Source organism: Schistocerca cancellata, chromosome 4, assembly GCF_023864275.1.
Source record: "Schistocerca cancellata isolate TAMUIC-IGC-003103 chromosome 4, iqSchCanc2.1, whole genome shotgun sequence".
Lineage (NCBI taxonomy): Eukaryota > Metazoa > Arthropoda > Insecta > Orthoptera > Acrididae > Schistocerca > Schistocerca cancellata.
The window spans coordinates 72,030,317-72,058,193 of record NC_064629.1 but is presented as its reverse complement, the minus strand read 5'-3'; the positions used below and the strand labels follow the sequence as shown (position 1 = coordinate 72,058,193).

The following is a 27,877-nucleotide window of genomic DNA, read 5'->3' as shown; positions in this document are numbered from 1 at the left end:
AGTGCGCGGCACAGGCCACTACTGCAACTGCCCACCTGGAATGTTGTGCGGGCGTGATGACTGTGGCCTCAGTTTGAGCTCAAATCTTTGATTTTAACGAAGAAGCTATACATTGGATCATTATTCAAGGAATGTAGTCTCTCGGAATTTTAACAGTAAATGTTTCCGTGGAACAAAACTTTTCTCGTGCATCTGCTGGCACTCAAGTCACCTCTGTGACGCTTTCTTGCATACTAAACGAGCCTGTAACGATAAGCGCTGCTCTTCTTTGCATTTGGTCCATTTCTACTATAAATACTGTCTATTAAGGGTGACAAAGTACAATACTGGCCATTAAAATTGCTACACCACGAAGATGACGTGCTACAGACGCGAAATTTAACTGACAGGAAGAAGAAGCTGTGATATGCAAATGATTAGCTTTTCAGGGCATTCACACAAGGTTGGCGCCGGTGACGACACGTACAACGTGCTGACATAAGAAAAGTTTCCAACCGATTTCTCATACACAAACAGCAGTTGGCCGGCGTTGCCTGGTGAAACGTTGTTGTGATGCCTCGTGTAAGGAGGAGAAATGCGTACTATCACGTTTCCGACTTTGATAAAGGTCTGATTGTAGCCTATCGCGATTGCGGTTTATGGTATTGCGACATTGCTGCTCGCGTTGGTCGAGATCCAATGACTGTCAGCAGAATATGGAATCGGTGGGTTCAGGAGGGTAATACGGAACGCCGTGCCGGATCCCAACGGCCTCGTATCACTAGCAGTCGAGATGACAGGTATCTTATCCGCATGGATGTAACGGATCGTGCAGCCACGTCTCGATCCCTGAGTCAACAGGTGGGGACGTTTGGAAGCCAACAACCATCTGCACGAACAGTTGGACGACGTTTGCAGCAACATAGACTATCAGCGCGGAGACGACGGATGCGGTTACCCTTGACGGTGCATCACAGACAGGAGCACCTGCGATGGTGTACTCAACGACGAACCTGGGCGCACGAATGGCAAAACGTCATTTTTTCGGATGAATCCAGGTTCTGTTTACAGCATCATGATGGTCGCATCCTTGTTTGGCGACATTGCGGTGAACGCACATTGGAAGCGTGTATTCGTCATCGCCATACTGGCGTATCACCCGTCGTGATGGTATGGGGTGCCATTGGTTACACGTCTCGGTCACCTCTTGTTCACTTTGAACAGTGGACGTTACATTTCAGATGTGTTCCGACCCGTGACTCTACCCTTCATTCGATCCCTGCGAAACCGTACATTTCAGCAGGATAATGGACGACCGCATGTAGCAGGTCCTGTACGGGCCTTTCTGGATATAGAAAACGTTCGACTGCTGCCCTGGCCAGCACATTCTCCAGATCTCTTACCAATTGAAAACGTCTGGTCAATGTTGGCCGAGCAACTGGCTCGTCACAATACGCCAGTCACTACTCTTGATGAACTGTGGTATCGTGTTGAAGCTGCACGCGCAGCTATACCTGTACACGCCATCCACGCTCTGTTTGACTCAATGCGCAGGCGTATCAAGGCCGTTATTACGGCCAGAGTTGGTTGTTCTGGGTACTGATTTCTCAGGATCTATGCACCCAAATTGCGTGGAAATGTAATCACATGTCACTTCTAGTATGATATATTTGTCCAATGAATACCCGTTTATCATCTGCATTTGTTCTCGGTGTAGCAATTTTAATGGCCAGTAGTGTAATAAACAATACCCAAGTGGCGGTCGAACGAAGTTTTCGTTAGCCTCTTCCTTCGAGGGTGGAGGAAGAAAGGAAGGAAGGTCATTGTCTAACGTCCCGTCAACATCGAGGTCGTTACAGACGTAGCACAGGCTCGAACTGTTTTCAAGGGTGTGGGAAGGAAGTCGGCCGTACCCTTTCCAATGAATCATCCCGTCGTCAGCCTGGTTCGATTTTGGGGAAGTCGCGGAAAATCTAAATGTGAATGCCCGGTGGCGGATTTGAACTGTGGTACTCCCGAACGCGAGTCCAGTGTACATTTCCTGACAAGGGAAACTCCCCATCGCACCCCCCTCAGATTTAGTTATAAGTTGGCACAGGGATAGGCTTTGAAAAACTGAACACAGATCAATCGAGAAAACAGGAAGAAGTTGTGTGGAACTATGAAAAAAATAAGCTAAATATACAAACTGAGTAGTCCATGCGCAAGGTAGGCAACATATAGGAGAGTATCAGATTACGAGCGCCGTGGTCCCATGGTTAGCGCGAGCAGCTGCGGAACGAGAGGTCTTTGGTTCAAATCTTCTCTCGAGTGAAAAGTTTAATTTTTTTTATTTTCAGACAATTATTAAAGTGCAGGCACTCACACATAACCAACTTTGCTCTCCAAAATTCCAAGACATGTTTAGATTTGCTTGGACATATGCAGGATTTGACGGTCTACACACGGAAACATTTGGAAACGTAAAAAACGTATTTTTTGACGGAGTACAGGGAAAACTGTGCGACAGTGAAACTGTTGCATTCATTTGTTGCAGTTTATGTGGCAAACTCTTATGTTTTCATCACTTTTTTGGGAGTGATTATCACATCCACAAGAAAACCTATATTGGGCAAGGCAGAAGAATCTTTTTACCCATTCGCCAAGTGTGCAAGTTAGGTTGATCGACAGCATATCCCTGTCATGTGACGCTCATGCCGTCACCAGTGTCGTATAGAATATATCAGACGTGTTGACCTATGACCTTACGATCAAATGTTTTCGCTTCCTATTGGAGAGGCACAGCTTTTTCGTCTACTAATCGCACGGTTTTGCGGTGCGGTCGCAAAACACAGACACTAAACTTATTACAGTGAACAGAGAGGTCAATGAATGAACGGACAGATCGTAACTTTGCGAAAATAAAGAAAGTAAAATTTTCACTCGAGGGAAGACTCGAACCAAGGACCTCTCGTTCCTCATTAACTCACTCTAACCACAGGACCACGGCGCTCCTCTGCTCACACTGTCCTTGATATTGCCTATCTTGCACATTGACTACTCAGTTTGTATTTTTGCTTATTTTTTTCATAGTTCCACACAACTTCTTCCTGTTTTCTCGATTGATCTGTGATCAGTTTTTCAAGGCCTATCCACTGCGTCAATTTATAATGGGGGTGCGATGTGGAGGTTCCCTTGTGAGGACTGTTCCAACGTATCTCTGACAGGTCTCTTCTTTTTGTACAATTAGTTTCGTTGCTCTCTCCCTAACGAATTCCCTCTGACATTTGATGGATGTGACCGCTTCAAGTGTTGTTCGGTGATCGTTCGTCAGGTATTTCTGCACATCTGGTCGACGGCCGGCCCTGCGCAGGAGGAGGTAAAGGAAGAGAGCAGACCTGGTGGCGGCGCTGCTCTGCCTCGGCCTGCTTCTCGTCGAGCAGCTGGTGGGTGAGCGGCAGCTGCTGGTCCTCCAGGCGCTGGAGGCGGCGCGGCGGGTGCCGCCGGATCAGGCTCTCCGTCGTCACCGGCACTTCGAACGCCAGCGGCTGCGCTGCGCACACACACACACCGCACTCTCCTTAAGTCTCTTCTGGCTTACAATAAAGTTATCGGGGATTTAATATTTGTTTACTTATTTATACATTTATTCCACCCGACGAGATGAGGGCCTTCAGGCTCTTTCTTATATCTAACGAGACACCTTTAGTGAGCCTACGCTACAGTTTATCAAATGCACGAGCAATATAATAATAAAATAATAGTAGTGACAATGTATAGTAATGAATGTGTGATATTTCAGAATTGTAAATTTTATCAGTAGCAACGCTTTTTCCACAACGCGTACTACCAACGGGGAGGCGGGGACTTTCTGCCCACCACAAAAAATTAAAAAATAAACAAATTTTCCTAATTGATGTTAACTTGTATTAACAACATCCTTTTTTAAATAGTTACTGATGAATAAGTAGGATCCAGAGCATGAAGAGGCCTTTTAGCATAATTTTAGAAATACCGACGTATGTTCTGTAATGTGTTCACAGAGAGAAGGGGTACATTACGACCACCACAAAAAATTAAAAAAGAATACAGATTTCGTTAAATGTCGCTGAGTTTTATTCGTAACACACTTTTTAAATATATATAGACGAGTACGAAGGATCCTGAATCTGAAATAATAAAACAGTCATTTGTTGCGAAAAGTCACATTCACTACGAAGACGTAAGTTTTTGGGTTACGTTATAACGAAAAAGCCAAAACAGTTACGGAATCTGGTAAAGTAAATCATTAAAAACAATAAATATTTTTTAAAAATTTAAAAATATAAATTACATAACTAGATTATAGCATATTCAGAAGCTGGGCGTAAACTACCCTCCCACTGTCTTCGTATTGCGAGGATTAAGTAATTTCCTCATTGCGTTCGTGTCGAACGTGAGTAATGACGTTAACAGAAATGTCAGATAACAGTACAGAAGGATTAATAATGGACCAAAAAATTAACTGATCGGAGTAAGTGCGAGAAATAATATGGTAAATTAGCAGATGGAGTGCAAGGCAGGAAACGGAACATACTGGTTCCCTGTTGAGCAGAAATAAACCAGCTGTGTTATACCGAGACGCGGAGTGGTTTTGGATAAGACGCGGGTTACTAGGTAGTTGTTCCGCAGATATATAGACGAAATGGAGAAGAAGAAGATTAAAGATTTAGCTTTTAGATTCCTCTGCTGAGCCAACCTTGTTATCTCAGAGTATCACTTGCAACTTACATCCTCAATTATTTGCTGGATGTATGTCTTCCTGTACAGTTCTCCCCACGCCTTTTAAACCCCTCTCTGGAGAGGAAAGTAGTGATTAAGAAATCGATGGACAGAGCATGTGAAAATCTCGCCGCCTCTCCGATCACATCCAACCTGAATGAGTAACGAACTACTAATGCGCTTATACAACCATGTTCACTCATATCTTATCCAAGTATTCATAGCTAGCTCGAGTTATTTCAAGTTTTCACCGTTTGTGGCGTGTTGAACTATATCACGGTAGTAAAGATTTGGTAGCATTAAATACAGGACAGATTATAGTAGTCTGAGGTGGGGATAGTTTTCTACATTTTTGGTGTGCATGTACGCAGGAGAGAGATTTTCTACGTGCTGCAAAAGTTTGTTCTTCCCAGTTCATATGAAGTCCTGGCTGGACCGCCATCTTTTCAGATAATGGAAAGCGTAAGAGATTGGCCATGGCTCGTGATCTGCTTTAAATTTATAGCCCAGCTTCTCTCATAACGTTTCCATTGCAACAGAATTTAATTTACATCGCCAGTCGCGTTAACAGCAATGTGTGTGAAAAACGCTGACTTGATGCAAGTGTGCGAAGAAGAAGCAGCATTCGCCCATAGGATGATACGATTGTCGGATTCTGTTAAGCATAGTTTTATTAGGATGCACAGATCGTGTCTCTTTGCAAACGTGCATAGCTGCTTCCCCCTAATTTTCCGTACTTTCTCCCCGCCATGAAAAGACTGTTTATCTTTCGATTTACAGAAGATATGAGAAAAGTATGCTCTTCCGTATTATGCTTCTAATTGCATTTTTCGATAGTTTGTCCACATTAATTACATTTAGTGCTAATTTGAGGCTCAACTCAAATTACTTCTGATACCTTTTTCTTCTTCCTACTCGATCCACAACAAATTTACGTGTATTTCTACCATAGTTTCTACCTCAAACGGATTTCACAACACGTTTGAGTCAGAGTTTATTATTGCTGTGTTTTTGTTTACTACTGCTTCTTACACTTTTAAGAATATTTTGTATCTGTTAGTCTCTACAACTGCATATGTTTCTACTGCAAATATGGAAGATTCTTTTGGTGGTTAACTTTCTTTTCTTAGTTTTTGGACAGAAGAACGCGTATGCATGCCTTCCCGTATTTACTTTGCATCCGCCATTCTAAATTTGAGTATAACTCTACCGCTTTTCTTGGAGGTTAATTAGTGGCTAGTTACGTCGATTGCCATATCGCGACGTTACATCTGCACGGTCTACGACACATCATACATCCAAGCGTTGGGGGTTGCCCGCATGCCAGGCAAACACTTCTCGCCGGAGATTTCCTGGTGTTACACTTTGCGATTCTTGCTGCACCGCCAGAGGTCACTGGTCGTGGGGAACCTACTTTATTCCGTGAGCCACGTGGCTGAAACATATCTCATTATATCCTAAAGCTGGACGGTATTTATGCCGGTGCACCGCCATCCATCAGCAGGTCACTCCGAGCATTCTCCAGTTGGGAGCTGTACACTGACAGCACTGTCTCAGCCACCGTCAGCTGCCACTGCGACGCTGCCACGCCGCCGACAGCCTGTTTTCGTGCTTGTGGATGTCTTAAAATCTCGCTTAAACTATTTTTGATGTACAATGGCTGTAGACTGTTCCAAGGGAACTTTAACTACATACATAGACGAGTTTCGTTTGCGAGATTTTAAAAGCGTACCAAGACGGAAGATCTTAAACTCTTAGTTGAATTTTGCTTCGAGACGGTCTCAGTGAGACTTAGCATTTTCATTTCCGTAGCAAATCTTTTTTCTGAAGTGCAGCCTTTATCCGGTGACTTTCAACTTGAAAATCTTGTACCTCCATTACCATTCGTCGGAGTAGAAGAACAGTGTTTCTTACTTTTGTAAATAAACCTTTTGGAGAATCTGTGACTTTTTTTATGCCGCCTTCTGCGAATTTTTCCAATGCTTTGATTGGTAGAGCAGACAAAGGAACAATAGAAAGCTATAACTACCAGGTATCTAATTTTGGAAATGTTCCCAGCATTGGTCTCTCTTGTAGGTAAGTGGTTTGTGAAACCAGATACAACTTTTTCATAGTCGGTGTTTAGTCTCTACCATCTATTTTAAGAAAAAAAGACTTGTTTGTTCTGCTGATAAGTGGAAAAAAATTGGAAATTTGTGGTAAGGTCTTATGGGACCAAACTGCTTAGGTCATCGGTCCCTAAGCTTACACACTATTTAATCTAACTTAAATTAACTTACGCTAAGGACAACATACACAACCATGCCCGAAACAGGACTCGAACCACCGACGAGGTGAGCCGCGCGGACCTAGACAAGACGCCGTAGGCCGCGCGGCAGATGTGAAGAGACATCATACACTCCTGGAAATGGAAAAAAGAACACATTGACACCGGTGTGTCAGACCCACCATACTTGCTCCGGACACTGCGAGAGGGCTGTACAAGCAATGATAACACGCACGGCACAGCGGACACACCAGGAACCGCGGTGTTGGCCGTCGAATGGCGCTAGCTGCGCAGCATTTGTGCACCGCCGCCGTCAGTGTCAGCCAGTTTGCCGTGCCATACGGAGCTCCATCGCAGTCTTTAACACTGGTAGCATGCCGCGACAGCGTGGACGTGAACCGTATGTGCAGTTGACGGACTTTGAGCGAGGGCGTATAGTGGGCATGCGGGAGGCCGGGTGGACGTACCGCCGAATTGCTCAACACGTGGGGCGTGAGGTCTCCACAGTACATCGATGTTGTCGCCAGTGGTCGGCGGAAGGTGCACGTGCCCGTCGACCTGGGACCGGACCGCAGCGACGCACGGATGCACGCCAAGACCGTAGGATCCTACGCAGTGCCGTAGGGGACCGCACCGCCACTTCCCAGCAAATTAGGGACACTGTTGCTCCTGGGGTATCGGCGAGGACCATTCGCAACCGTCTCCATGAAGCTGGGCTACGGTCCCGCACACCGTTAGGCCGTCTTCCGCTCACGCCCCAACATCGTGCAGCCCGCCTCCAGTGGGTCGCGACAGGCGTGAATGGAGGGACGAATGGAGACGTGTCGTCTTCAGCGATGAGAGTCGCTTCTGCCTTGGTGCCAATGATGGTCGTATGCGTGTTTGGCGCCGTGCAGGTGAGCGCCACAATCAGGACTGCATACGACCGAGGCACACAGGGCCAACACCCGGCATCATGGTGTGGGGAGCGATCTCCTACACTGGCCGTACACCACTGGTGATCGTCGAGGGGACACTGAATAGTACACGGTACAGCCAAACCGTCATCGAACCCATCGTTCTACCATTCCTAGACCGGCAAGGGAACTTGCTGTTCCAACAGGACAATGCACGTCCGCATGTATCCCGTGCCACCCAACGTGCTCTAGAAGGTGTAAGTCAACTACCCTGGCCAGCAAGATCTCCGGATCTGTCCCCCATTGAGCATGTTTGGGACTGGATGAAGCGTCGTCTCACGCGGTCTGCACGTCCAGCACGAACGCTGGTCCAACTGAGGCGCCAGGTGGAAATGGCATGGCAAGCCGTTCCACAGGACTACATCCAGCATCTCTACGATCGTCTCCATGGGAGAATAGCAGCCTGCATTGCTGCGAAAGGTGGATATACACTGTAGTAGTGCCGACATTGTGCATGCTCTGTTGCCTGTGTCTATGTGCCTGTGGTTCTGTCAGTGTGATCATGTGATGTATCTGACCCCAGGAATGTGTCAATAAAGTTTCCCCTTCCTGGGACAATGAATTCACGGTGTTCTTATTTCAATTTCCAGGAGTGTATTTGTCTCCTGGAGAAGAACATTTGTAAAGCTAGAAAGATTATGCTGGTAGGTTGGTGGTACATTGTTGTTTCTTATTCTAGAATTAACACAGAAGTGATTACCTGCTCTAATGGATTTATGGTATTTTTGTTATTTGAGATGTCTACCATACCTACGACAACTACGACATTTCTGCATTTTTTCTTGCCTTACATAGGTGGGTGTTGTCTGTCTGAGGCTCCCGTGACACTCCTACATCCGAGAGATGTTGTTTCATCTTCACCTTCCATTTCACCTGATAAATTTGGTAGCTAGTTCAGGTAAAACAACTTGGGTGATCTCCACTTATTGTTAATCTACAGTTTTCACTGTTGCAGAAAGCTGCATCATGATTGGCACGCTGCAGTGATATATTGAACCGATAGGTGCTGTCAGCTCGGACTGCTTCGTGAGTGGCTATCTTAATTCTAGCTGCTGAGACTGAGGTCACAAGGACTTTGCTTTGTTGTAAGCGATGTGGTAGCTGCGATGGCAAACTCGTTAAGATTACTTGAATCTTAGCCACATTACCTATAGGGACTAGTGACAGTACATCGATATTGGCTGTGCACCCAGTGATGTCAACAGCTATGTTAATTACTAAATAAGTTTCAAAGCAGTCTGTTATACCCGTCTTTCATGTTATGAATCAATGTGCGCGATGAGGACCACTCATATGATTCAAAGACTTTATAGTCCATGCTTTCGTCTGCTAGGGAGGTCTTATTTTTGGATGAGTAGAGAGAAGCATGTCTTTCTGCAGCACTTCGAGAGCAATGCTTTGTGAACCATTCAGGTTGCTAGTCAGAGCAGCGTGTGCCTGGACAAAGAACTAGTCTTCCAAGACGCTTGGTCTGCGCAGGATGCAGTTGACAACATACTGCCTGCTGACGATTCGTGAAATTCAGAATTTTGTCTTGTGAATTACCTGAGATGGGTATTACTAGGATTAATGGTAAGATAGTTGCTCGCTTGCACTGCATCGGCGTCATTCCACATTACGTAATTTTTCAGGTGCTGTTGTTCAGGTCTTTGTTTAGACGGTGTCTCTGAATACATGGAGGATCAATATATATTTCTCCGTGATTCATTCAAGGATATAGGGTTTCTTTCACGGTAATTTTCTACACTCCAAATGGTATTACGGGGATTGTAAAGTATATCGGGCTATTTTTCTGCTTTTTGTGAATCTTTTTGATTTAACACAACGTGATCAATAAGAGGATATTTGTACCAGCTGTTCATTCATTTTCGTTTGCTGTCTAAATACTAATTGAAGTTAATTTAAAATATCTCACGAATGATTTTCCTCCTGAAGCTATTATTTCAATCATAAGGATTTTCATGCTCGTTGACACATGTGCTCATGTATTCTTTGCACATACTAATAGCAGGTGAGAGCACAACGAACTTAAAACAAAATTACTTTCAGCGGACATAGAAATTCAATACACCTGCTGCAATAATGAATACATCGAGACATTGCATTTCAGTGAATGATTTACTTGCCGTTAGGCATTAGGCCAAGTAGGATGCAGTTTCGTCATCATTGCAACCGTGTTACTGACAAGGAGAGATGATTTACACTCAAATGCTGTATTAGGGTGCTGAAGATCTTGGCTGCAATATTTTCAAGGTTTTAATGCTTGAGTCATAACTTGCTAGGTTCTCAGGTTGAATTATAACAGGCAGTGTTGGCTTTCACGTGTTTGCGATGAAAAATAGATGTAAGTCACACAAACGTAAGTATTGTCCCAAGAATATCAGGAAATCGTGATTATTCGGGTAAAATCCCGCGAAAACGAAGCGCATGTAAAGAAACAAAATTACCGTATGTATGTGAATCAGTACAACTTCAGACAAACAAGCTTTTGAACGAGAGCTCGCTAGAAATAAGAAACCCGTTGGGTCCTGCGTGTTAAATGCATATTCTCTTAGGTCTGCGGGCTGGTGAGTTACTCCGTTGGTGATCATAAATCGAAGTCTTCACTTCATTAGCAAGACGTGGATCCGAGATACGTTGGGCAGAAAAAAATATCAGCTAATTTCACCTTACTGCTTCAATGTAACTGCAGTCGAGAGGAGCAGGATCCAGATCCCCGTCCGCAGTTTCCCATAATCGATTAAGATGACACCTGGTAAGGTTTCTTAGAAAAGACGTGTCCAATTTCCTGCTGCTCTCTTTTTCAGTTCAAATTTACACTTCGTCTCGACGGGATGTTAACCCCCAACCGCCTTTTTCTTTCTTTCTTTCTTTCCTTCGTTCCGACAGAACGTCAAGTATCCATACAATAAATAAGCAAAAATGAAGATTTTAGAATTAAGATCACTAAACGAAAACGTAGTTACTTTCGTTCTGTTATCCTGTAACATTTCTTAAAGGAAGTCATTTTCTTGCATACGCTGTTCTTTCAAATATAATCCATATTTTATTATTTATCAATTATGTAGACTCCCCCCTTAGGCATTATCGAGGTTCGTCACATCAAATGTTGTTATATTAACAGCATGTTATAATCTAGACATCAGCGTGAGGAGAAAGCAATATCTGATGGACTTCCAACCGAGAGTTTCACACAACAATAGTAGGTACGGATACAATTAAATAATTATATTTAAACACTGCAAGAAATGCATGCGTGAATATAAATGCAGATGCTAACCAAGTGAGCAAGTGGTGCTGTTATAGCTGACCTTTACAATGGCTTCCAATACATTGCATGTGTCAGCCGTAGTCAGAATAGTGCTCCGTGTGGTTTTGAGTGCATATTAACGGAGCTAAGCGAATCCGAAAGTAGGGAAATTGTTGGTGCTCGTTTGGTGGGTACCTCTTTAACCACGGTAGACGAAGTGTTTGGTTTTTCGATAGACACCGTGTCGAAGATTTACACCGCACACAGGGAAAGCGGAAAAACATCATCCGTTAAGTCACAACGCAGACGAAATTTGTATTGAGTGATCGTGACGGTAAGTCTTTGCAGTGGCTAGTGACGAAAAAAATATGAGGACTACAGCTGAAAATCTAACCCGCCCCCCCAATTCCACTTTCCGGTTTACTTAAAATAACGGGTAAAATAAAGGTCGCACTTGACAACAATACAAACATTTTTCAATGGTATAATGACTCGATTTCACTTCCTTGAACTGGTCGAACCAGACGTCATTTGAAGAAATGAAAAGCTGAGAATTCTCATGCTCGGATCCCATCCCATTCAGAAATCACCTACAGAACATTCAGATGGTCAGACAGCTTTAACGGATAACTATAACAAAACGCTTATCAGGATTAAAACATTCGTCGTTTTGATAATGTACTGGCGCAACGATCTTTCTATTTCGACTTGCACAGTAACTGATGTTGATATTATGCCGCACCTTTCTGTGCTCTATCTTCCACTATATTAGCGTTCTCAAGTGTTCGTACTCGTTTTGGGTATTTTTCTAATGTACTCCTTGCGGTGTAAATTTCGTTGCCACTAAATGTAATAAACATATCTTCTGCCAGGTTTATTCTAGCCATCCTATATTAACGGCAACATTGAAGGTGACCGTCCCACGAGCTTACTTGAAAACATCTGTCACGCTGCTGAATAAGTGAAATAGGCCAACTTCTTTTTATACCTGCGTGTTGAATGAGCACTGCATATTCGCTTAGCCCATTCCACACAGTAGACGCCTTAAGGTCGGCAGCACCTTGCTGAAATTTATGGGGTAGTATCGAAGAGACACACAACAGAGTTATATATCTGGTGGAAAAGAGCTGCAATCTATCTTTCAGTCTCTAAAACTTTTGACATACAACAGATGTAATTCAATTTTCCGTGAGACACATGAGTCAAAACTTTATCTACGATAGCTGTGGCACAAATTTTAATTCATTTCTTCAGCTTGTATCATTATCGCAGATTTTGACATTCAGTTTTGTGTTGGCATACGCTGGCGCCAGCACACCGTGCGGCATAGAGGTTACGATAGTATCGATGGAGGCCAATGACAGCCACGCTATAAAAGCGCCGCCAACGCCCTCCAGCCGCCAGTATTTAGGTAACCGCCGTGGCCCGGAGGGCCAGTGGGTTAGTTTAGTTTAGTTCGTTCGAGTCAGTTCTAGTCTGTACGCCGTGTGAGTTCCAGCGTCTCACCGAGACAGAGTCATAGTCAGCCTCCAGCTTAGAGACAGGCAGCACATAGCGAACATAATAGTGTTCATAGCGGACTTTGTACTTCAACAGCAGTGAAGCTAAAGTGGACTATATAGGAGAGCTTGTGCCACAGCACATAGAAGCCTAAGTTAAGTAGCTCTCTGTTTATGAATAAAGAACCCAGTTAATAATTGCGTGCAGTGTGTGTTATAGAACGAGGGTACGGGCCACCAGCCAACATCCTCTCCTTGCCCCCCCCCCCCCCCCAATCGTACAGTTCTATAGAGACAACGAGACGACTAAAAGCGGCTAACGAGGATTCAACAAGTTTCACGAAGATACAGTTCGAAGTTCATCCTTATGTTATCACTCACATTACTGAATCCAGGTAGGTCCTAGTTTTTTGGACACAATGAAATCCTGGTACACTTCACACAATACAGTTTTAACAATCAACGACGCAGTGGGGTCCTCTTGAGTCCTAGAAATTTGAATAGTGATGGTTACGTGAGTTGAAGTGAAACAGTGAATGCTGTAGCACCGCCAGAGAAGACCTCCCCCTTCATCGTTATTCCTGAACCTGAGGCGGCCAAAGGCATACACTTTCTACAATTCATACATCTTCTGGAAATCTACGTGACTTGCTACTAGAGAGCACCTAGCAACTTTAGAGAAGCCCACTGTCAGTATCGGAGTGTGTACAGGGCACAAAACAGCAGTCATATTTAACTAACGATGTCCAACGCTTGTATTTAAAAATCTATTTCACACGCTTTACGTACCCATATCGCTGTGTCAGTGGTTGCCGTCGTGAATATCATCCACTAATTTATAAAGCACTTTTTTGTCAGATGTATTGAACCAGAAAAGCATTCAGTATTGCCATGTCGTTATTGTGACATTTTTTCTAAGAGCCACGACGTTTGAACTGAGTAAGAAGATAGCATCCAGCATTTCACCAGGAACGAGTTTTGTGACTGATACGTCCAGATTAATCTGGTACAGTAAAGGCTGAAGGCTGTGGCGCAAGCTTGACTACAGGTAGAGAGCAGTCTTTCTATTCCCCACGATGCTTGGAGGGGGAGGAGTGGCGACTCTCATGGCCTACACGACTCTTATCCCCCAAAAGATTCCGGTACTCACTTTCACAGCAGGCTGAGGGGACCCGAGGGCGTCGTGGAGGGAATGGGAAGAGGAAAAAATCAGCGCGCCCGTCCAACGCTGAACCCGGGACGTTCCAGGCCGGAGTCTAGTGCTAGGAGACCAAGGCTGATGCTGTGGTGTGCGATAAGGTGTCGAAGTTGAGTGACTGCAGGAGGATGCAAGATGACAGATAAAATTTCTATTGGTATGATGAATGACTGCTAACTCTAAATGTAGAAACATGTAAGTTAATGCGGATGAATAGAAAAAAAAATCGTAATGTTCAGAGACAGCATTATTAGCCTCCTGCTTGACATAATCAAGTCGTTTAAATATTTGGGCGTAACATTACAAAGTGATATGAAATAGGACGAGCATGTGAGGATTGTGGTAGGGAAGGCGAGTACTCGACTTCAGTTTACTGGGAGAATTGTAGGTAAGTGTGGTTCATCTGAAAGGAGACCACATATAGAATGCTAGTCCCACCTGTTTTTGAATACTGCTCAAGTGTTTTGAATCCGTACGAGTTCGGTTTAGGGCAAGACGTCGAAGTAATTGAGAGGCGAACTGCTAGATTTGATACTGATAGGTTCGAACAACACACAAGTGTTACGGACATGCCTCGGGATCTCAAATGGGAATCGCGGGAGGGAAAGTGACATTCTTTTCGAGGAACACTATCGAGAAAATTTAGAGAATCGGCATTTGGAGTTGACTGCAGAACGGTTCTACTGCCTCCGACACACACTACACGTAAGGGCCACGAAGGTAAGATACGAGATGTTAGGGCACATACGGAGATATACAGACAGTCGTTTTTCCTTCGATCTGTTTTCGAGTGGACCAGGAAAGGAAATGACTGTTAGTGGTACGGGTACCCCCGCCACGCGGAGAGTCTATGCTGATGTAGATGTAGATCTGGTGCAGTTTCTGTTCTTAACTTTCCTCACATAAATCGCAGACAGAAGTCAAAAATTATTATGTAGATAATTTTTGCTGACAAGATTTTACAAACTTCCTGAACATGAAAACTGTGCGACGGACTGGGACTCGACCCCGAACATTTGTCATATGCGGGAGAATCATCTGCCTACTGGGCTATCCAGAAAATCCAGTATGAAGTTTATTCACTGCAACGGAGTGTGCGCTGATATGAAACTTCCTGGCAGCATAAAACTGTGTGCCGCAGCGAGACTTGAGCTCGGTACCTTTGCCTTCCGCGGGCAAGTGCTCTACCAACTGTGCACCCAACCCTGACTTCCAACCCGTCCTCACAGCCGCAATTCCGCCAGTACCTCGTCTCCTACCTTCCAAACATCACATAAGCTCTCCAATACACCTTGCAGAACTAGCACTCCTGCAAGAAAGTATATTAAGGAGATATGACTTAACCACAGTCTGCGAGATGTTTCCAGAATGAAATTTTCACTTTGCAGGGGAGTGTGAGCTGATATGAAACTTCCTGGCACATTAAAACTGTGTGCCGGACCGAGACTCGAACTCGAGACCTTTACCTTCCACGGGAAAGGGAAAGGACCCGAGTTCGAGTCTCGGTCTGGCACACAGTTTTAATCTGCTGGGAAGTTTCATATCTAGGAGATACTCTGAGAAGTTTGGAAAGCAGGAGAGGAGTACCAGCGAAAGGGAATGTGCGAAAGCAGGGATATAAGTCGTGCCAGGTTAGCTCAGTCGGCAGACTATTTATTCACCAAATGGAAATGTTCAGTGTTCGACACCCGTTCGTGCATACAGTGTGAATCTCCTAGGAAGTTTTAATCAGCGCTCTGAAGTGTGGGATTTAATTTTGGAATACACAGGGCGTTCGTAAATTCCCGTTACAAACTCCAATGGCTTGTAGATGCGACTAAGTAGATAATACTATGAATTATAACGCATGTCCGGAAACTTATCGCTCCCGTATTACAACCATTTGGAAACATGTAGGTAACGCGACCACTTTTACAAGTAATAGATTATGCGTGACGCAGTACAGCACTTGTTTTGCTGTTTCACTCGCTATCAGCCAAATAAATTCTTCGTGTACTCGTTGACGCGTTTTCTTCCACGTGTTGCAGTACGGCCTCTTTCAATTCGGGTGTGTGGCATCTCCTCGGAGCAGCAGAGTAACGCCTGATGCCGGTGAAGGTACCCTTTCTCAAAGGCGATGTGCAATTGTGCCGAAAAGGGTATACAATGGCGTCGGAGGTTATGGATAACGATCTCGATAAAGACGACGAGCAGCCCTTCCATTACCGTGAGCTTTGCAATTCAGAAGCATCGTGTCTGTTTATTCTGCAAACGTGTAATCAACCACGTTCCTCTAACACTCACAGACACGGGAATGAGCCTCGAACCAGGTCAGAGAATGTAAGACTGACGTCAAATGATATCAGCCGATCCAACGTAACCACATGCCACCATAAGTACTCTGTTGCATACCTACCCAGCAGACATGTTTTCGAACGACTGTAGCACGGAAACAGTAGGTTTCCGGCCGTGGGGTCCTGTTCAAAATACACACATCAAAAAAAGTTTTGCATCACCCCAGTTCACAGAACTCCTGAAGAAAGAGGTTGACTGTGGATATTGTATCACAGACACAGTCCATTTGACTGTTCAGGGATGTCACTAAACCCACTCAAAGATGTAAACAACCATGCATAAGCAACTCCTATTAGACGGAGGGTGTCCGACAGCCGATCTGTTCCAGTCATTCCACCAGAAAGGAGGTACACGGCTCGTGTTGCCTGTAGTTCGGCCATGCCTAGACAGTCAGTGCCACTGTTCGATCATGTCCACACTGTTACTTTGTGCCAGGAAGGCAGTATTGCAACAAGGGTGCTATGAGATCACTCTGCATTGCTGCCAGATGTATCCAAGATGGCGGCGATGACGTTCTCCAAGATGGCGTCATGTGGACTTGGCAACAGAGCATGATGTCATCTAAGACGGCGGCCATGACATCAGATGATGATGCAAGTACCATTATCCAAGATGGCGGATTTTGGCGGGAAGTTTGAATTTTGGCGGAAAAGTGCCACACCCCCCTCCCCTAGAAAAATGGCGGGAAGTTCAAATTCCAAGAGGATAATGCACCACAGCACTGTTATCTCTACTAAGCAAAGAAAATCGTGGGAAGATAGCTCACTTAGCCTACCTCCACTAACCTAAGTCACCCGACCGTCACTTCCTCCTATGAACTGGCACCAAATTTGAATTTTGGTGGTAAACAAAGCTCACTTGGGGTTTCGCTGCTAAGGTAAGAAAATGGCGCGAAAGAAAGGACACTTGTACTAACCTCAGTCGCCTGACCACCACCTCCTCATAAGGATTTGTGGGAAAAAAGGACTTGTCTTTATTATTTAACCAATTTTACGCACGTGTGTTCGCCACTGGGTCAGGACTCGAACTAGCTTAGCACATTTCGCTACCAGCAGATGGCGCGCTCATGACGTCAGGTGATGACGTAAGTACAGTATTCCAAGATGGTGGCACCCAGTGTGTTCACCACGAGGTCCAGAGTTCAACTGACTTAGTACATTTCGGCGCCGCCAAAGGGCGCTACCGTGACGTCAGGTGTTGACGCAAGTACTGTTATTCAAGATTGCCGCAGCCAGTGCATTTGCCACGTGATCTGGTTCATATCGCCGCCACCAGAGGGTGCTGTCGTGATGTCAGCTGATGATGCAAGTACTGTTATTCAAGATGGCTGCATACATTTTGTTCACCATGTGCTCTAGGACACAGCCACTGCAAGATCCCATTCCGTGATCCAAGATCGTCGCTTGCAGAACGTCAAACACACATCACTCCTGTAGTCAAGCGCTGAGAGAGAGAGAGAGAGAGATGTTGTAATGCTTTCTCTCTCACACGTCTATAACGGCGTGGGCCGCGCGAATAGAGCCCGTGGGCGCCACAGATAGTCTTGACACATTCCTCTGATTTATGCGGTCCTCCCTATTGCAACTTGGTTGTAAAATCGAGACTTCAGCGTCATAACTAAGTTAGTGATAGGAGCTTGTGAGGCACTGCAATCCACGTGTACACATTTGCCCGACAGATGTGCTATTTACAGACTTAATGATGGAATGACTTGCAATTTTCAAAGGTCGCACACTGCTGCTATGGTTCAAATGGTTCAAATGGCTCTGAGCACTATGGGACTTAACATCTGTGGTCATCAGTCCCCTAGAACTTAGAACTACTTAAACCTAACTAACCTAAGGACATCACACACATCCATGCCCGAGGCAGGATTCGAACCTGCGACCGTAGCAGTCGCGCGGTGCTGCTATGCGTTTATCTGTTCCCTTGTAGGATGTATCCCCCGCTAGTAACGATCATTTTGTATAGGCCTGATGCAGGCATTGTGTAATTTCTGAACGGTGATCTAATGTGAACAGTGGACACTATACATCTCTGGAAAGCTATATTGTGCTCGTATCACGAAGAGGAAGTGTTTACGGTTCGATAACATAGTTTTTTTATTGAGATACCGGGAAGGAGGATGTATGTCATGCACTTGAAATATATTTCTCACAAAGAAATATTAACAACGTTATATTCCATTCGTCTGATAGGTCGGAAACGCAGGTGATCTAAGATTATAGGCCCGTTTTAAGAACATTGTAGCCTTAGTAGTGCGTGTGTTTATGTTCTCTCTTACCAATACCTTCCAGGTACTGATCCTAGACTCTAGAACAGTACTTTACAGTTGATAGCTTGATTGATTTACATAAAAATGCGTCGAACTCCATCCGTCTGGAGCTCCGTCTCCTATAAAAATCATTCTTTTCTTGTTTTTCTTATCTGTCTGCGATTACATGATGGCACTTTGAAATCTGTTATTATATATCGATAAGGAGTGCTAAGCTCCTTGACATGGAGGCATCTCGAGATAGGTGAGGACTCAGAAAGCTCCATTCATTCACAAGAGGTGGAGTGTAGCGGTCTGCTTCTGGTCGGTTGCAGATTAATTCACTAACGGTGCAGCAGGGCTGGTTGGTCAATGATAGTGTGAGGAGGGTCTTTCACTCTCTTATTTTATCCAAATACAGTGAGAATACTCTTTGACTCTCATACACATAGAGATAGATCGTAAAATTAAAGACTATGCTCGAGGTGACAGAAATATGTGGAGCGCTGTCTGGTATACTTTGATGATTTATGTGTTTGAGAATTAACACTGAATGGGCGTACTGCACAGTCATCTATCCATGTTCGCAATGATACTCGCAAAGTCAAGAGGGGGTGGTTTAACTATGGTACTGAAATTGGGGAAACTTGCTGTCGGATCATTGGCCGGTGTTGAAGTTACTCTAAAATTCTTCACGCTATCAACTGTGATGTTTATTATTAGAGTACATCGATGGTGACTTTTTGATCACATATGTGCACGCGTTACCACATAATGATTGACTGATATGGCTGGTTTGAGTTGGGGAACAAGTTTTCGTGGATGGACAAGCAACTTCTGGGGGTTGCTAGCAGTGAAACAGTGATCACGTACGTGAGAAATCAGTCGGAAGGTAACCCAGAGTCGACACCTATTCCATCAGTGTAAGAAGCGAGTCCAAGTTCAGAGCTTGTGAATGACTTTCCGACTGTAGTTTGGAGACCTACGCCAACGCCGTAAAACTCTTCCAGTTTGCTTATGTTGTAACTGTCTTTTATTTAAATCATCCAGGGTTATGCTATCCGCCGTAAGAATATGATTTACAAGGTGCAAAATCTAGTTTCCTGCGAAAGGCCGTCGATCAGAACTTCTTAATGTTAGTTTAGAACCTTGCACAGGCCTCGAAGTCACGGCAGAAGGAAACGACATGTTTGGCATTGTACAAAAGCATGTTAGAAAACAGTGTTTTAAACAGGACCAGAGCAATATAGTATAGTCTGCGGGATACGATCATTCGCCTAGAGTATAGCTGGTCAAACTTTAAAGTAGCCTCTGTGGTGTCTGTATATTTAATAGGCGACAGTAGCAGTTTGAGGTAAGGCACTCGGTAAACAGTTAGGAATGCTTGGAGGGCTGCACACTTCGCTATTCTGGGGAAACCTTGCAGCATCTCTTTCTCTGTGCTGGAGCCCCACCGCAGCTATGCGTCGGGGAGCATTGTGAAATCTCTTCCTCCGCGCTGGATCGCACCGCAGCTGTGTGTCATTGTGTCAGCATCGGTGCCTAATTGACTTCTAAATGGGATGAGGTTTTATAGTTCGTAATGGGCTGATTGATTTGAATGGACGTGGATCTGTAGTACTTGTATGTAGTTTGGGGACGTACAACATTGTGCGCATTTTCGCCGAATGGTCAAAACACTGTCCTGTTGCACTAACTCAGGTCGTTCTGTTTCTACACTGGTTGCCAACTTCTGCTCCCTTCCGACTTAAAATGGAACGATCACATGCGGAAAGCTGTAGAAATAGAAGCAGTTGCAAGATGCATAGGGGCTGGCTAAAACCAAGTTGAAATTTTACTGTATCAGCTAGGTTTGGGAAAGGTGAATCGTTTCGAGAGATGGGAGTGCTACAAATATGATTGAGTAGTCGTTGTAATCATTAAACGAATTATCCATAGGATCCAGCGCAGGAATGTGCTTGAATGGAAAGAGCTGTTTCCAAATGCCCGACATCGTCTCTAGCGGATAGCATAACACTAGAGATCAGAGAAGATAGTGCACATTTCTCTTCTTACGACCTCAATCGGCACATCATATACAACTACTGTTTGTGTTCCTTCTCAATCAGTCATCGCCTATAACTCAGTGGATATATCGCAATAACTCTGATATGGTATCGAGACAGAATGCAATAGAAATACTATAGAATTTTCTAGTTGGGATGGTGTGACAGAGTCGCAAATACCACTTACATACCACGTACCTTAGCCGAATCACTTTCAAAGTTGACTGATTTTATCACGAGGTTGCATCGTGGACGGATAATACGCATTTGTACGATCACCGTCATGGTATTTGTCAAAAAAAAAAAAAAAAAAGAAAAAAAAAGGCCTCATTCAGAGGTCATGTCGTACGTCGATTTGTAAAGCAGGTATAGCTTTTAACATGGATACTTGGGTGCACCTGTAGAATCAAGACCGCTTGTGACAGTAACATGCAGTAGTTGGTGCGATCGATTTTTTCTTTAACATCTAGCCGATTAGGTCTCCCTGTCTAGGACATGGTGGTAGGACTCGCAAGAAAAACCTAAGAGACATCCACACCCATCGTTGATTTTCGTTCAGTATTATTTCGTATCGTAGGCAATCAGTTATTGACGGAGTATTACAGTTAGTGCTAAAGGATGCGTCATATGGTCGCATTTGAACAAGAGGTTTCATAAAGTATGTGTTTGTGGGAAGGAAATGACTATGTACAGTTGTAAGGAGGGTATGGATTTGACTTGGAGTACTGTGATAGCAAGGTGAAGAGTATGTCCAGTCGTAAGGCAGGTACAGATACTTCCATTTCCAGAGCCACTGCCGACAGCATGGTGTATTTCCGATAATTCGCTCATTGTCGAATGCCATTCAATTGAGACCGCGATCGTAATATTTAATTGTAATTATAATGATAAAAGGTATATTTGACCGGTTTTCTAGAATGGCCAGGGTAGTTGACTTACACCTTCTAGAGCACGTTGGGTGGCACGGGATACATGCGGACGTGCATTGTCCTGTTGGAACAGCAAGTTCCCTTGCCGGTCTAGGAATGGTAGAACGATGGGTTCGATGACGGTTTGGATGTACCGTGCACTATTCAGTGTCCCCTCGACGATCACCAGTGGTGTACGGCCAGTGTAGGAGATCGCTCCCCACACCATGATGCCGGGTGTTGGCCCTGTGTGCCTCGGTCGTATGCAGTCCTGATTGTGGCGCTCACCTGCACGGCGCCAAACACGCATACGACCATCATTGGCACCAAGGCAGAAGCGACTCTCATCGCTGAAGACGACACGTCTCCATTCGTCCCTCCATTCACGCCTGTCGCGACACCACTGGAGGCGGGCTGCACGATGTTGGGGCGTGAGCGGAAGACGGCCTAACGGTGTGCGGGACCGTAGCCCAGCTTCATGGAGACGGTTGCGAATGGTCCTCGCCGATACCCCAGGAGCAACAGTGTCCCTAATTTGCTGGCAAGTGGCGGTGCGGTCCCCTACGGCACTGCGTAGGATCCTACGGTCTTGGCGTGCATCCGTGCGTCGCTGCGGTCCGGTCCCAGGTCGACGGGCACGTGCACCTTCCGCCGACCACTGGCGACAACATCGATGTACTGTGGAGACCTCAAGCCCCACGTGTTGAGCAATTCGGCGGTACGTCCACCCGGCCTCCCGCATGCCCACTATACGCCCTCGCTCAAAGTCCGTCAACTGCACATACGGTTCACGTCCACGCTGTCGCGGCATGCTACCAGTGATAAAGACTGCGATGGAGCTCCGTATGCCACGGCAAACTGGCTGACACTGACGGCGGCAGTGCACAAATGCTGCGCAGCTAGCGCCATTCGACGGCCAACACCGCGGTTCCTGGTGTGTCCGCTGTGCCGTGCGTGTGATCATTGCTTGTACAGCCCTCTCGCAGTGTCCGGAGCAAGTATGGTGGGTCTGACACACCGGTGTCAATGTGTTCTTTTTTCCATTTCCAGGAGTGTAGTTTCCTCTACTTATTTCTAGTTACTCAGTGGTTTACAGCACGCTGCACCTCGCTAAAGTTTAAGGGTTGTAGAGAAATAATTTAGAGTCTGTATGTTGGGAATTACGTTGCGCTAGCAATCGGTGGGATGCTGTCTAGTGCTTGATATTGAGAAGTATCACTAAAATGGTATAATATTATGGCGACAATACGTATGTTCTTGTAATTCCCGAGTCTGGAGATGTGTGCAGAAAAAAGGCGAGCAAGCAAGAAAGCAGAAGCAGTGACGCGTTTGTGCCGAGGGGAATCGAGTGCACGTTAGTACACGTATATGTACATTAATCTATGTGACAGTCTTCCCTTGAAATATACCACTTGGAGTTCATTCTATCATGTAGCCATTCTAGTTCAATATTCAAGCTCCTGTCCTCAGTGGGAGAACAGTGCAGTTGAGTAAGAGTCCTTCCGTATTTGACGATAAGTATGAGACTTAGCGAGCTTAAGTTGGCGGTGCAAAGGGCGATTCCCTAGGACTGCGGAGCATAGTGACATATAGCCGGTGTGAGTGTATGCATACGATAACTTTTTAGGGTCCTGTACAGATATAAAAGATAGCTGCACTGTTGTGTAAAATGTGTATATATTGTATTGTAACGTTAGTGTGAGTTACGTTGTGTAAAATTTGTATATATTGCATTGTAAAGTTACTACGGTTTATGTTATGGCATGACTAGAGAGGATGAGTGTGTCCTATCATAAGAGTCTTTCCGTGTTTGACGATATGTATGTTGTCAGTGAAATATGACGATCTGTGTAAAATAACCGCTGAAAGTATCGTCTGCAGAAGGAAAAAAAACGGTGAACAGTACTTAGATATCGGCGATATCAGTAATTCAGCGGGTAAATTCGATAACAGCCAATCAGAATGCTCGATTCATTGACATCGTTTGTACTGGGATATAGGAGCCCCTTTATAGCGGAGGGAACGTTTGCGTATGTTTGAAGCATGAAGGTTAACATGTGACGGACTGAGTACGACGTTAGACCTGCGAGGAAGACTGCATTAGGCGCTGTTTTCATAAACAGGTTTTGTTAGAATAAGAATTTTCGTGCATGCAAGCTCAGACATCTAGAGAGCAAGAGTTAAATATTTCTGGGACACTATACAATTCCCGAGAAGTCGACTTGCACGCAGCGAGGTGTCAGTGACGCTGGGGTGCGTACGCTTCTCGTATGTTCCGTTAGGGGGAGAGCAGGCTGTGCTATTCAGTCATCAGCGGTAAAGACAAGTGTCGCCCTGCGGTGTCTCGCGTATGGAGCCTGCGCCTTGGAGTTCTGTGGCGCCGGTATATAACAGTAAATGTATACTCGAAAATAACAGCAGCTTTCACGTCAGCCGTGTCGACCACACGTGCATGCGGCTCTGCTTGGAGCGTCCACGCTCTGTAAATAAGTTTTCGCTCCCATCCGATTGTGTCATCATCTGCGTCTAGGTGGCCACGTATTGCGATAGGAATTTCTCTGGTGTCATGGGATGTGGCTGCCTCATGCCTGAGGGCACCCGTGTGTAGTTTGACAGCTGCCGACCACGTCACTTCGCGGGGGCAACGGGGCTGGCGGACGGTGCTGGCGCGCGTTGATTGCACTATTTTTGGACCAGGGCCCTAGGCTGTGCCATACACTATTTGGACAGTTTACAAGTACTGAGCGTGCCTACACATCTGTGTGCTGTATTATTTAGGAGTAGTCTGCAAGTTTGTAACTGAATTATTTTGTCAATTTAGGAGTTGTTTGCGTGTCTGGAGAGCGTTATTTAGAAGTAGTCTGCAGGTCTGTGGGCTGTGTGAGATGGTCCCAGGCATGTGAGAGCGTGTGTTTTGTATCAGTGTGATAAATGTACTCCATTCCTAAATAAAATGTTCCAAAATAAATAGAATTCACGCCTTCCTTACTCTCCACAGCAGCCCAGCGCAGTCTGAGTCATTTCCGCGCCATTTTCCCTCTACAGAGCACCATCTGGGGTTCTATGACGTAGAATCACGTTACGAATGCAGTAGGCAATAGGAGTGCAGCATTCTAGGGGTGGGGGGTGCTATGTCATGAATGAACACTGCGCTCCTAGTGGGAAAATGTGAAAATTCTCATTTGATAATTGAATATCCAAATGTTACATTCATTTATGGAATATGATTACAATTGAATTGGAATTAAGTACTTAGGTAATTTATACATTAGATGCGCGATGTAGATGTCACAATCGTTCAGTTACATTCGCTGGCATACTTCCAGAAGAGTATCTGTGGCGCCCGCTGGCCCTACACGTGAGGCACACGCCATTTACCCCACCACATAACGTCATCATCTGATGTCACTACAGCACCCTCTGGTGGCAGCAATATGAACTAGACCACGTGGTGAATACACCGGCTGCCGCCATCTTGAATAACGGTCCTTGCGTCATCACCTGACATCACGACATTGCCCTCTGGCGGTGGCGATATGTACTAACTCAGTTGGGCTCTGGATCTTGGGGTGAACACACTGAGTGACGCCATCTTGGATTACAGTACTTGCATCATCACCTCATGTCATGAGGGCGCCCTCTGCTGGTGGCGATGTGTACTAAGGCAGTTGCGCTCTGGACCCACTGGCAATCACATCTGCATGAAATTGTTTAAATAATAAAGACAAGTCCTTTTTCCCACAAATCATTAGGAGGAGGTAGCGAGTGAAGTTAGTACAAGTGTGCTTTCTTTGCCAGCATTTTTGTACCTTAGCAGCGAAATGCCAAGTGAGCTTTGTTTAGCGACAAAATTCAAGGTTGGCGCCAGTTCATAAGAGGAAGTGGTGGTCGGTTGACTTATGTTAGTCGAGGTAGCCTACGTGAGCTATCTTCCAGCGAGTTTCTTTGCTTAGTAGAGATAACCGTGATGTGGTGCATTATACTGTTCGAATTTGAACTTCGCGCCTTTTCTGGGGGAGTGGCACCTCCCCGCCAAAATTCAAGCTTACCACCGAAATCCGACATCTTTAATGACGTCACCACCGCCATCTTGGATGACATCATGCGCTGTTGCCAAGTCTACACGACGCCATCTTGCATGACGTCATCGCCACAATCTTGGATACATCTGGCAACAATGCAGAGTGATCTTGTAGCGACTTGTACCAATACTGGAGTCCTCTCAACAAGTGAAGTGTCGAGGCGTTTCGGAGTGAACCAAAATGATGTTGTTCGAACATGGAGAAGATACAGAGTGACAGGAACTGCTAATGACATGCCTCGCTCAGACCGCCCAAGGGCTACTACTGCAGTGGATGACTGCTACCTACCGATTATGGCTCAGCGGAACCCTGACAGCAACGCTAACACGTTGAAAAATGCTTTTTATACAAAACACAGGACATCAAACTATGCACGATATGCTGTATGATGCGCAACTTCACTAGTGACGTCCATGGCGAGGTCCATCATTGCAACCAGGACACCATGCAGCACGGTAGAGATGGGCCCAACAACATGCCGAATGGACTGCTAAGGACTGGCATTAGGTTCTCTTCACTGATGAGTGTCGCATATGCCTTCTACCAGACCATCGTCGGAGGCACGTTTGGTGGCAACACGGTCAGGCTGAACGTCTTAGACATACTGTTCGACGAGTTCAGCAAAGCGTACGTTCCCTGCTCTTTTAAGGTGGCATTATGCGGGGCCCACGTACGCCACCGGTGGATGGCGCCCTAACCACTGTACGGTAAACGAATGCCATCTTCCGGCCGATGGTACAACCATATCGGCAGCATACTGACAAGGCATTCGTCTTCGTGGACGACAATTCGTTCCCCCATTCTGAACATCTTGTGAATGACTTCCTTCAGGATGAAGACATCGCTCGACTAGAGTAGCCAATATGTTCTCCAGAAATGAACCCTTTCGAACATGCCTGGGATAGATTGAAAAGGGCTGTTTATGGACGACGTGACCGACCAACCACTCTGAGGGATCTACGCCGAGTCGCCGTTGAGAAGTGGGACAATCTGGACCAACAGTGCCCTGATGAACTTGTGGATAATATGCCACGACGAATACAGGCATGCATCAGTGCAAGAGGACGTGCTTCTGAGTATTAGAGGTACCGGTGTGTACAGCAATCTTGACCAAGAACTCTGAAGGTCTCAATGTAAGATGGTATACCATGCAATGTGTGGTTTTCACGAGCAATAAAAAGGGCGCAAATGATGTTTATGTTGATCTCTATTCAAATTTTTATGTGAAAGGTCAGGAGTTCTCGCAACCGAGGTGATGCAAAACTTTTTTTTGATGTGTGTATTGTGTAATTTGGTTCAAATGGCTCTGAACACTATGGGACTTAACCTCTGAGGGCATCAGTCCCCTAGAACTTAGAATTACTTAAACCTAACCAACCTAAGGACATCACACACATCCATGCCGGAGGCAGGATTCGAACCTGCGACCGTAGCGGTCGCGCGGTTCCAGACTGTAGCGCCGGCCGGTGTGGCCGTGCGGTTCTAGGCGTTTCAGTCTGGAACCGCGTGACCGCCACGGTCGCAGGTTCGAATCCTGCCTCGGGCATGGATGTGTGTGATGTCCTTAGGTCAGTTAGGTTTAAGTAGTTCTAAGTTCTAGGGGACTGATGACCACAGATGTTAAGTCCCATAGTGCTCAGAGCCATTTGAACCATTTGAACCAGACTGTAGCGCCTAGAACCGCTCGGCCACCCTGGCCGTCTATTGTGTACTCACTCACCTCTACAAGTCGTAGAAGTTTGTAACGAGTATTTCCGGAGACTTGTACTACAGTTTGGTAAAGTCACCAAATTGCATATTCACGGAGTATCCAGCAGCCCACTCGTGCTTAGATATTGTGTGCAAATGGTGTTAACACATTCGAATGTGAAACAAGTGCGAAGATTATCGACTGTTACAGACTCTGTGGGAGGTAAAGGCTGGTGTTCTGCGGATGAGGAACAGAAATATGCTTTCTTACGAGACTCAGCTGTACGTACCGACGGCGGGCTTAGGCGGCGGCGTGTCCGGCGCGAGCAGCGGCGCCTCCTGCAGCAGCTCCGCCGGCGGGTCGGCGGCCTGCAGCGGCTGCAGCGTCGACTGGCGGCGCGACCCCAGCTGTGGCCCCGCCTCGGGGCCGCCGCCCCCACGGTCGCTGCCGCTGCCCCCGCCACCCCCGCCGCCGCCTTGCGACGCCTCCGTCACCGCCAGCGCGGCCGCCGACAGCGACGCCGACGCAGACCCCGAGGCCGGCACCACCACCGTCGTACGCCGCGACACGCCGCACCCCATCTCACTCCATGTTCGGCTCTGCATCACAACCCTTCAGGCACTTACTGCTCATTCGTGAGCCGTTACACACAACCAAAATGTAACAACCGGTAATG

General features: G+C 45.8%; 1 protein-coding gene across 1 annotated transcript in view; it reads right to left on the bottom strand.

The window, feature by feature from the left end:
- LOC126183909 (uncharacterized protein CCDC198-like) overlaps positions 1 to 27,602 on the bottom strand; it is a gene marked incomplete at its 5' end in the record, with an annotated part of 80,454 nt that extends 52,852 nt beyond the window's left edge. Inside the window, 3 exons of the mRNA XM_049926253.1 lie at positions 3,357 to 3,511; positions 27,491 to 27,553; positions 27,596 to 27,602. Coding sequence (XP_049782210.1) covers positions 3,357 to 3,511; positions 27,491 to 27,553; positions 27,596 to 27,602 — 225 coding nt within the window. The remainder of the gene's footprint in view (positions 1 to 3,356; positions 3,512 to 27,490; positions 27,554 to 27,595) is intronic.
- Positions 27,603 to 27,877: the final 275 nt, after the last annotated feature.